At 41.2% G+C, this 11,946-nt stretch overlaps 1 protein-coding gene across 2 annotated transcripts; it reads right to left on the bottom strand.

Annotated features, from left to right (window-relative positions):
• Positions 1-10,678, bottom strand: igfbp2a (insulin-like growth factor binding protein 2a). 2 transcript variants are annotated; one of them, XM_061808110.1, is made up of 4 exons: positions 10,293-10,678; positions 4,344-4,516; positions 2,285-2,428; positions 1-259 (listed from the first exon to the last, which is right to left on the bottom strand). In XM_061808110.1, the coding sequence occupies exons 1-4, from the start codon at positions 10,672-10,674 to the stop codon at positions 101-103; spliced, it is 858 nt and encodes a 285-aa protein (XP_061664094.1). In that variant the 5' UTR covers positions 10,675-10,678; the 3' UTR covers positions 1-100. The 2 variants fall into 2 exon arrangements, with proteins under 2 accessions (XP_061664094.1, XP_061664105.1); XM_061808121.1 differs by having other exon boundaries at positions 2,285-2,425.
• Positions 10,679-11,946: the final 1,268 nt, after the last annotated feature.

Below are 11,946 nucleotides of genomic sequence, written 5' to 3'. Positions count from 1 at the left end.
CTGAGGGTAAGCAACTGCAAGCTAACCACGGGTACATACACATTTTTGTTCTTGTTTGTACCCCTACGCTTTATAGTTCCTTTTTGTTTTATTATTATCATTATATCTGCTCCATGTTGGCCAGCTCCAGCTCCAGTTCTGGAAGGTACTGGCTGCAGTTGGGGTTGCCTCGCACGGTCGGGGCTGCTGGGATGGGTCGGCCGGTGTGGGGGCTTACACACCAGCACTCGCCCCTCTGACCATAAAAAGACATCTTGCACTGAAACAAATTTGTTTTTTGCAGTCAGGGGCATTTTTCTTACATAAGTAGAACTGTATCACAAGTTCAACTGCATTAGTTAAAAAAAAAAAAACAACTCTCAGGCTTGTGTTTGCTGCAAATTACTCAATAATAACTCAACCAAACATTTAATACAAACCTGTGAACAAAAGGTTCCCACAAACTTGATGAGCATGGACGCCGATAGTACTGGGCATGCGACGACACATACCCCAGATTCATAAATCTCCAGTTAAATAGTATGTTAAACTTGTTCCGCAAGTACAAGCATTCAAAGGCAAGTTTTGAACACAAAAAAAGCATGTGTGCCAAAGAGGTGTCTTATTTCAAAGGTAGCAATGGCAGTGTGTGGTACCTAATTGATGCAACAGAGCGATAGCATGCCATTCGCAGTCCTTGATTAAATATACCAATAGTGAATAAACAGCAATAAAATAAAAGGGATAGATCAACACACATATTGTCTATTATTAAGATAATAATTAACATTTCACATTGTTGTTGTTTTCCTTTCGGCTTGTCCCTTTCGGGGTCGCCACAGCATATCATCTCAGATGAACGCATATATATGTTTGGCATAATTTTTATGCCGGATGCCCTTCCTGACGCAACCCTTCTCAGGGAGTGGAGGCCCTAGTGGGATATAAACCCACAACCCCTGGTTTACCAAACCAGTGCTCTAACCACTGAGCTACGGGGCCTCAATTAACATTTCACATTAAAAATTACACACATTTTATTGTTAATGTGTAATTAACATTTCACATTAACAATAAAAATTCTTCACACAACGCTGTTTGGCATGAAGAGATTTCCCTCATCAACGTCTTTGCACGAAACTCATTTTGTTCCAAGAACTCAAAACTATTTTTTGTGTAAAAGTTTATTCTTCAGTTTTTCTCCACATGCTCGTCATTCCTACCAACTCGCTCCCTCTCAACCAAGCATTCCACTGCCGCTCAACTCCCCGACCTACCATATTTTGGAACCAAAAAAAATCAAACCTCGTGAAAATTGGTTGAAAAATGATCAAATTAGGACTTATTTAACTTCCATGCAATGCCTTTGATGGGAACAAGGGTGCACTGGCGTATCAATTCTTCTCTTCCTTTCTGTGGCCCTTAGGGTTGCGCAACATGATTAAGGAGTACATGTGTGGCACATTGTCAACAACCCAAAGTCTGTTTACTATTCAATCGTAACTAAGAGGCAGAAACAAAGCTTCAAAGCTTGGGCAATGTCACATCGTGGATCTTTCAGCCATTTTTATCATTTACAACTCGATCAGTGAACTGTTGGTTTTACCTTTGGCTCTGTGCCTGTTAACTTTATATTTTGTCAGTCAAATTTAAGTCTGGTGAAACACTGATGTGTTACAGGGTGCAGCACTTCCTCACCACTTTCCAGCTTAGTGAAAGAAAGAGGGAAGCCAAGTTTCAGAGCTCACAGGAATGTTGGATGGCTTGGATGACAGCTGTAAGATGAAAAAATGTATACTTCGACAATATTCCAATATTGACGAATCTGCTCCTAACATTTTCATTGCCAAAAAATATAGTTCTGCATCCTTGTCTTTTCTCATTTTTAATCGTGCCCCCACTGCACACGGGCTCTCATCACAAACTGTAATATTATGTCATTGTTGTAATATGTAGGGGCGTACTCCCCCCCCCCCCCCCCAGTTCCAAATTGCCATCTTCTGCACCCCTGCCAGTGATGGGGGTTTGGTTATGAGTTTATGCTTCTAAAATTGGCAATTACCAATCCTTTTCTGCATAAATAGTAATGACATCAACTTGATTTATCCTACTGACATACAGGTTTTGGTGTATCTACATCTATCTATATCTATCCATCTGTATATTTTTTACAATTCTTAAAAAAAACTTTGGGTTAGTGCAGTGCAGCCCCAAAACACAACAAAAAATGTAAAGTACTGTAGATCACTTTTCTTGCACCTGAAGTAGCACAGCACCTATTAAAAACAAGAAATGGTTTATTCACCTGTTTTAGGTTATACTGCCCCCTCCTGTCGCAATTCGGAATGTGTAGGGCATAAAGGTCTTCCAGGGGACCGCGGTTATCTCTGAAAGGCATCTTGGATATCCTCTCAAGCACTTGGTCCAACTCTTGCTGACACGGAGTCTTCTACCAAAAACAAAGCACAGAGTCACCACGGGTAGGGTGCAGCTTTGCAGCTGCTTCAGAGAAACGTACTGATGGTACTCATTCTGAACTAGACATCCAATTGGTTAAAACATTTCTGAACTGTTTAAAAAAATTCTAATAACTTAATTGCAAATTATTCCACTGCTTGCTCGATATGCATATTTCACATATGAATCAGTGTTAATTATTTGATGTTGTGAAATCGGAGTTCAAAGCTGTGTAGAAACAAGCGTGTAGTATAATGTAGTCCAACAAAAAATGGTAGTTAAAACTTCTTCTGTTGTAAGCCCTTCTATAAATGTTTTGGTTGTGATTTTTTTACATGTATTAATTTACATCAAATATGGTGTAAATATCATATTTAGTGGCATACAGATGGTGAAATAAGGAAAATAATAGCCGACAGTGCTCGGCAAAGGTGATTTTATTGTTGTTGTTGTGTTGACAGTAATGTCACAGTTTGTGCATCTGTGGATGTGGGTCGTTTCTTCTGTTCATTGAAATGTAAACACACGGATGATGAAGAGCTCTCACTTGAAATGTATGAATAAAAAGTCAGAAAATCTGACAGAGGCACAAGTTCTGAATTGGGCATTTAGACCTGTATCGTAAATCGAATCTTATTCCTAAAGAGGGACCTGCCTTAATAGAGCTCGTGCACGTGACGTCACCGTTTTCACGGCGCCATGTACCCGGTCAAACAGAGCTGCTCGACATTGTGGGAGATAATGAACCGGAGGAAAATATTTACAATACCCGAGACCTGATGTGCTGTTGGTTGTCACAACAGATGAGACAGATATTCAAAGAGATCATTCTATGGAATACCATCTGAAAAGACCAGAAAATATTGATGGATTTCGGCAATTAAACATGATGGATGGTGCCCAACTAAAATACACACACGCCTGTGTAGTGATTGCTTCATTTCAGGTAGGAATTAATCTTCACAATCTCAAATTACCAAAAATTATTAATATTGCCAAATTGGCTCATTTGAGAACAATGAATGTTTAAAAAAAAAAAAAAAAGTCTGTCACAGAGGGTTTACGGAGGTTAAGTGTGACCGCAATCGCTTCCATGTACGTTCATGGAGACAACTCCGTCCTCTTTTTTTTCAATCATAGTTAATGAATGCAAGTTTGTGTAAAACCAGGGGTCATTTTTTTGAAATATTGGTTTTTGAATTGAATACTAGCTGAAAAGATCGATGGATTCCAGCAAAGGTTAACGTGTCGCCGAACACACTTCCGCGTTCACGAGCCGTCAACCCGTCGTCTTTTTTTCAATCAAAGTTAATGAATGTTTGTGTAAAACCAGGGGTCATTTATTTAAATATTAGTATTTGTATTTAATACTAGCTGATGGATGGAAAGGTTAACGTGCTGTTGAACGCACTTCCGCGTTCACAAGCTGTCAAAACTGTGACTATGTGGGATTTATTCCTGATGAGAAGTGATCCAGCAACAAATTATTCATGTGCGTCCAGACTTTTATACGGTTTCAATCTTTTCCGTATAAATCTCAATGACTTACTCACCAGATCCATGTGTATATCCAGTTATCCAAGAAAAGCAGAAGGTAATTAACAGTCCAATTTCTTATCGATGAAAACATTGATTTCGGCATGGCTTATCTAATTTTTCCACGTGCCGTCGTTTATTTTCACCTTCCAAATGTCTGACGGTATCAGGCAAGACTCTGGGCGTCATGCTACAAGACATATTTGCGTGTCGTCTCCAACCGACATAGCATTGAGCAATGCTTAGCTTGACCGGCAATATGGCGAGGTAAACAAAATTCATGTGATTTTATGACGTAGGTGCATGAGCTCTATAAATGGTACACAAAGCAGACTCCAGCACCAGTACATGAATTCCTGGCTTAGCCTCACCTGTTTGGGTCGTGTAGGTTTAAACTCTTCCACCTTATTGGTCTTCATCTTGGTCATCATCTCTTGACGATGTTGTCTCACAGCGCTCTCCTTGGGTCCCATCCAGGTGGCTTCCTTGCTGGGTATGTGGACGTCAGTCAGGCCTGATTCGGACAACAGTTCCAAAGTCTCACCTGTAGGAGGGGAGATGACTCATAGTTAGGTAGCATCGCCGATAAATGCAGCACTAATGAATATGGACCTCTTTTGTTCTTCAAAACTATGTTCCACAAAAACGTGAAGTCCAATTTATGTATTTGCTTAAATGACTGAAAATGTTGTACTAGATACGCTGTAATATCACATACAGATACGTGTCCACCATTTTTACATTTAGACTGTTTATGAATTGAATAATAATAACAGGTTTAGTGTGTGTAACACAATTTGTGACCCATGATCAAATGTTAGTGTTTTAGGCTCCAAAATAGCAGTCTAGTGTACACAGCCTTTGGCCTCTTGCCTAATTCTTACAACTGTCCATGACCGAAGCCCATCAGTCTAAAGTCTAGGCCGCCCCACACATGAATGCACAATTTGTAAAGGGCAAAGGCCACAATCTCTTGAACTGTATGTACATGCACCCAACCACAGAGGACCACCCCACCAGACCCCTCCTTCTTTTTTGGGGAGTTGGACCTCAGTGGGCTCGGATCAGCAGGATGAACAGAGGTGCAGGCCAACTGTCCAGTCTACTGCTTTAATTAATCCCTAGACAATGAGTTCCTTTCTATATCTGATCCATGACAGATTCCCAGAATGCACAAAGGCCAGAGGTGTCACGTCAAGATTCAGGTCAGCAGAGCGAATAGTGGCTCATTCACTTTTGTTTATGGAAAGAAATAGTCTTCAGCCACACTCAGAAAGCTGTTAATGTGTCTGCCCAGGCCCAATTGGTTGGTTAACGTGCTGCACAAAAATCCCAAGTGTAAATCTGAATTTCTAAAAAAATTAAAAAAAGAGACCCGAATTAATGTGAACATGAGAGTCTGTGATTCCAAAATGAGATTTAGATTGGGTCATAACTCAGCAGAAACACAAACAATTTTCAAGTTGCATTTGTCATAAAGTCTGCTGCCAATAATGTACATAGAAGCACAACCATCAATCAACCATTCAAAGCATTCTGTGGAACTGGTTTTCTAAAAACTGCAGAAGACAGATGTGCTTACCTTTCATCTCAAAGCACAGTTTGGACACGTTCTGGCATGCTTTCGTGTACATAGTCACGCATACACTCATGAACATTATATATACAAAGTGTCCCAAAAAATGTATACACACGTTAAATAATTGTAAACTTGATGATATATACATATTTATACACACACACACACAGTACATTTACATGCGTCTTGCTTGCCAACAAATCAGGAAAGTATTTCATGTACTGTATGGGCTGTCCTTAAAAAAAAAAAAAATCAATGAAATTTTTAGGTTTACTTCATTCCCACATCTACACAATTACTATTGATACCATGAAAGAAAAGTTATATGCTCATTTAAAGATTTACAGTGCAGCAATAAGGTGAAGCGTATTGCTCATGCATGCTTGGTTGGCTCTGTTTGTGGATTACATTACATTAAGGTTGGGAGATGACGACATAAACACTAAACATTTATGAAACCCTAAGAGTAGATGGCGATCATTTCAGGTTGTGTCCTCCCTCTCGCCCAAAGATAGCTGGGATAGGCTTGAGCATGCCTGTGACCGTAGTGAGTCTAAGTGGTATTGAAAATGGATGGATGGATCTATTTAAGAAACCTTGAATGATCCCTGCACTGGAATGGTGGTGTCTGCCACACAGTTCTAAAATTTGCCAAGTTTGGGTGCGCTGCCTTCCTCGCACATTCCCAAAAAGGCAAACTAGGTTCATTTCATTTGCCCAGGATTTGCCAGGCAACCAGTCCAGTGTGTATTCCCTCTCTCACTCAAAGTCAGTTGGGTGACTCTACTGAGGACAAGCACTGTAGATAATGGATGTGCAGTATGGATGGGTGAATAAAATGAGCCCTGTGGCAATGGTGCAGCAACAGCAAACACTGTTTGTCCAGTTTTAAATCAGTTTTCAGCACAGAGGAGGGTGAAAAGTTATTCTGCTTCACAGTGCAATCACAAAAAGTTGAGGCACGGCTACTTGTTAAGTTCCTTGCTTGATTGGGAGTAGAGGAGGTAGCAGGGGTCTATGGTACTGTTTTTGGAGAGGTCTGCGGCGGTGGGGTGGAGAATTTTTTGGGGAAGGATTATCTCTGGGCTATTTCAGTCCTGCAGGCTTTGACTGAACAGGAATGCCTCTTGTTGGCTAACCATGTTATTTCAGATGGCACTGCTGTTTCTTTCCACTCTGGCTCTCACTTCCAGGAGCACTGATGTAATTGACATTGTTTCCTCTCCTCACAGACAAATGTGGAGTTTTGGGGTTAGTGTTTGTTGGATGTATGTTTGTTGAATGAAGCATATTGATCTCGGCTACAGACAGAGGTTGCATTGTGTCTTATTACTATGTTGTATGTATATTGTATGGATACAAACGTTTTTGTCTCATTGTATTCTAACTATTTTTTTTCCGTATGGTTCAGATTCATATAAGGTGGAAGGAATCTTGATAAATCGGACTCCGATAAAACCGATATCGACTAAAACAAACCGTTGAGATTGAACAATGTGTCCATAAATGGTTTCTATTGTCACTTAAAATTCTGTTAACAAAGTCTCTTAGTTCCAGAATTGGCCGCTGTTGTTCACTCGCCCTGTGGTGTAATCCAGGAAGAGAATAGGACTGACATATTTCCAGGTCACCAGTAAACAATATTATTAGATCGAATTCCAAGACTTTGCGCCTGTGTCGGCCAAGTGACAACGGTGAGACAATAGTGAACCATTCTCAAATTCTTGGATTTTTGCATAGTTTTCAGGCATCAATGTTGAAGATCACCGAAGACATGTACATTTTGGTCAGCAGTGACTTTTGCCGTGGATGCCATTTTTGCCTAGTCTCTTCTTTATTGTTGTGTCATGAACACTGACTGACCTTTACTGAGGCAATACTTTCAAGGTTGTCCTGAGTTCCTTTGTGGCCATCTGTATGAGGCACTGCTGTTCTCTTGGGGTAATCTTTGTGGGCCGTCCACTCCTGGGAAGGCTCACCGCTGTTCCTTGTTGTCTCGACGTGAGGATAATGGCTGTCCTTATGGTTCCTTGGAATCCTAAACCTCCAGAAATGGCTTGTATAATGCTTTCCAGACTGACTACTTTATGTCTCGACTGTTCTGGAATTTCTTTGGATTGTGTCCTTTAATTGCAGCTTTTTCAGATCTTTTATTCGACTTCATTTTATTGCAATAGATTTGACTGATTTCTTGATTGAACAAGGTGGGTAATCAGTCATGGGTGTGATCAATGAAAATTTACCAAAAATTGTGATTAGCCACAATTAATCCATGATTTATGAAGGCGGGTAATTTGTTTTTTCATACAGGGCCAGGAAATGAAATACATTTTTTCCGCCTTAATAAATGTAATCAGCACTTAAAAACACCATTATAAGTTCACTTGGGTTGTATTTCTCTAGTATTTCTTGTTTGATTATCTTAGACGTTATAATGATGAAACTAAGCAAAAATATGACAATTTGAGATGGGGCGCACTTTTTCACGCCACTGTATCTATTGTTTCTTGTATAAAGAGCAGAGACAGAGGCTGCAGCATAACTATGAGGAGTTTAAAACAAGTCTTTGGAGTCCTGAACATGTAATTTTTTGTACAGTAATACTTTTGTGTCAAGCCGTTGGCTTTGGCAACTGATTTGGAACAAGGATGGACAGTAATTCCTCGCGTCTCATGAAAACAACTCACCTAGGATGAGTACATTATCTATTTACAATAACTTTGGGCGCTTTAGGCCATGAAAAAATATATATTTTGTACTGTACAGTCAAATGGCTGCATATGACAGAAAAAAAAGTGCTTCAATGTAACGGACAACCGGCTATACCCCCCCCCCCCTGACCCTATTACTCCACTCTCTCAAGGTTCCACTGTACTTTCATTAACATCCATCTATCCATTTTATATGGTGCTTCTTCACAATCAGGTCGCAGGTGAGCTGCAGCCAATCCGAGTTGACTTTGGGTCAGGGGCAAGGTACGCCCAGACAAACACGAGCCACAAACACAAGGCACAGATAAACAAACAACTATTGACACGCACAATCATACCCAAAGACAATTAGAGAACCCACTTGCCTGTTTTTTAATATGATTTGAGCAGATACCACAGTACCCAGAGAAAACGGAGGCAAACCCCACATGGGAAGGCCTGAGCCGTCAATTATAGCAGAATACAATGCAGTCAAAGAGACAGTATGTGCAATTATTGGCTGCATTTTTTTACACTGATGTGCCCTTTGACTGACTGCCGAACAGTTCAGGGTGTAGTCTACCTTTTGTTTGAAGGTAGGTGGCATTGGCTCCAGTACTCCCGTGACCCTTGTGAGGATAAGCGGTCTGGAAAATGGATTTTGACAATGAACATTTAACCCACACGTCACCAATTTGCATGTGAACACGGAAAAGATGATGCTTTCAAACACTTTACAGAAATGACTCAACCAACCGAAATGAATAAACTAATAAACCCTAATCAATCATTATCCATCCATTTTCTGAGTTGCGTATTCTCAAAAGCGTAACAGGGGTCCAGGAACTTATCACAGCTATCTTCGGACAGAAGGCGGGGTACACCGTGAACTTGTTGCCAGGCAACTGTAGGGCACATAGAAACAAATAACCATTTGCACTCACTATCATACCTACGAGCAATTTAGAGTCCGATAATGCATGTTTTTGGAATGTGGAAGGAAATGCTGAATTATTCTGAAATATTATTGTTATCATAATAATGACATAACCTTTTTAGCGGGAGTCATTCATTCAACAAGGAGAAGATGCTGCATCCTTGAAGAACAACCAAGTGAGGCTGTTGGAAGGCCTTATGCGCCTTCTGATTCATGGCCTTTGACAGCACTTAAAATCGCTGTTGTGCAAGGTTGCATCAAGGAGTAACTAAATCATGATGACTGATGATTACTAAAAGAATATTATGAGACGAGCTCCAAAATCAGTTTATCATTCTGGCAAAGCATTAAAAAAAAAAAAAAAAAACGGCAACCCGACAGGCTTCAATGACGGCCTCAGAATCAGCAGAATAATGAGCCTGTTTACTTTTCCTCTTCACAGTGACCCGTCCTTGTACAAACACAAAGCACATGAGCCTCACTGGAGTCCTCCTGCACACACAGTCGGCCCGTTTTCAAGGTAGACCGCAGTGTATGCTTACTCCAGGTCAAAGCCTAAAGTCCAGCTTTTCCAAACAATGCAACATTCCTCCTGCTGTCTCCTGGCTCTCTCCACTCCCTCAAGGAATTGTCAACATCAACATTAGGATTTTCTTCTAGTACCAAGGAGTGTAGTTTGTGAGAATTCCGACCAATACCTTGGCTCGCAGGTTTAAAGACAAATTTCTAAAGATGTTGAAAAAGTGGAGGCCCTGAAGGCGACTTTTCCTTTTGTCTTCTGCAAGCTCATGTGCTCTTCACCCAGGTTTGTGCAACAAGAGCTTGCATGTGATCAGTTTTTTGAAAAAGTAAAAAACATTAAATGAAAGAGACACGACTGATTAACGCTTTAAATTAGCAACACGCATCTGTATCCTGTGTGCCTTGTCCTATTGCAAGACAGCGTATTTTAAATAAGCAGAAGTGGCTTATTTTCACATGGACTATGATACATTGCCCGTCAATGTTGATCATTACTCATTTTGGGGGCTCCGCTCGGCTCTCACATTTTCTATCATGATTTTGTTTATCTTTCCTACTAATTGATTCAATGACTGACAAAAGACGGACTGACCGCTTGTCTGCTCCCGGTTCTCCTGGCTCGTGGTTTCGGTGTCGACCGTGTGCCGGCACAGGCCCTGGCCAAGCATGAGTTGCTCCAGGGGAAGCTCCGAGTCGGGCGCCGGGTAGCATCGCAAGCCAGCAGCACACCTCGGGGTGTACACGCCGCACGTCTCGCCCTCAAGCCGGGCGCACACAGGGCAGCACCCGCAGCCCGGCTCGCGCACCATCTCGGCGCAAGGCTCGCTGAGCCGCGGACAGAGATCCTGGCGCTCTTCGGTGCACGCCGGACAGCGGAAGACCATGTCGGCCAGCGAGGCACTGGCGAGGGACGCTGTGATGACCAGAAGGCTGTGGAGCTTGAACATTGTTATCTGCCTTGGATTTTGTGGCATTATCGCGGGCTGGTGGAAGGCATTACCAAGTTTAAAAAAAAAAAAAAAAGGCACGGGGGGGGGGGGAGGAGGAGATGCAGCGTGGGAGGGGGAATTCGGGGGCTGAGCGGAGCGAACGCGAACAGGTGAAGCAAGGGGTACTGCTGGGTCCTACAATTCTCAAATTTGCTCTCGGATTTCTCCAAGTTTTTGCAAGAGTGGGATTTTTTTTTTTTTTTTGTGTGTACCCCTAAATACCTTGGGAAATAAAAAGTTATTTTCGGACGTCCTAAAGTTGCAATAAGAAATTCATATTATGAGAGAGAAAAAGTTGTAACATTAGGAGAATGAAGTCATATTTATTCAATATGAAGCCTTTTATTTGGAAAAAGATGCATTAATTTTTAAAGACAGTGGTCCTCAAAAAATACTGGTTCTTAGTGCTCCAAATACCACGATAAAGACCAACATTAAACTACAGTTGTGTAAAAGGCGCAAGTGTTCATCAAAGAAGGACACATGAGTTTTATTCCTAAAAAGTATATTTAAACTTGAAAGCCACTGCAATATTATGGACAATTCTAAAATTAACACTGTACATTAGGTGCGATAATTGCACCTATGTTTAAAAACAAACATTTCTGAAACAATGTATTCAATGCTACAAACACAAATGTATCCAGAAGATTACGTAGCCTTCTTCTGCGTACGACATATGACATGACTTCTGCAGCGCATGGCCTCACTCCATCACTGGTTCTGTTACTGTAGTATTTCCTTTCAACTCCTTCACATATTGAAGGAAGTACTTTTCATGCATGGGTAGAAACAAAGAAGTGCCAGTGACCCTTGGACTTGGGTCAGGTGGATTTAAAGCCTCCCTCGGGCCATGTGTGTATTTCAATACTCTTGAAGGAAATTGAATTACAGAGCCCTCAGTTCAACCAGTTCAACGTGGCTGGAAAAGGTGCTTGGGGCACGACTGTGAGCAAACCATTTAGGGTTTGGAGGCCAGATCCATAAGTACTTGGGTTGTTGAAAAAATATTCAATGATCTCAGGAACTGATTAAAGTCCTTTATTGACTTCAGGCGCATGGGTCTAAGAGGGCTAGAACTCATACCTATTTTTATGGATTTTTGGCCTCTCTCCTTGGGTTCAGGATTCCATATCCCGCATAACTCATTGTTTATTGATTTATGGATTCTTGGGAATGGGAGAACTTGTGCTCTTAATGGAGCCTCTGTCAGCCTATCATTGCCCTCTTTAGTTGTCTTCTATATTTTCAGAAATA

The sequence above is a fragment of the Syngnathoides biaculeatus genome, chromosome 2 (genome assembly GCF_019802595.1).
Source record: "Syngnathoides biaculeatus isolate LvHL_M chromosome 2, ASM1980259v1, whole genome shotgun sequence".
NCBI classification, from domain to species: Eukaryota; Metazoa; Chordata; class Actinopteri; order Syngnathiformes; family Syngnathidae; genus Syngnathoides; species Syngnathoides biaculeatus.
Note: the sequence above shows the minus strand (reverse complement) of the source record. Positions and strands in the feature narration are given on the sequence as shown.

Coding starts and splice junctions, on each gene's coding strand:
- igfbp2a (XM_061808110.1), bottom strand. CDS start 10,674: ATGCCACAAAATCCAAGGCAGATAACAATGTTCAAGCTCCACAGCCTT. Junction 4,517..10,292: donor GAACCGGGAGCAGACAAGCG/GTCAGTCCGTCT, acceptor CCCCTCCTACAG/GTGAGACTTTGGAACTGTTG. Junction 260..2,284: donor GGCAGTATAACCTAAAACAG/GTGAATAAACCA, acceptor AATTTGTTTCAG/TGCAAGATGTCTTTTTATGG.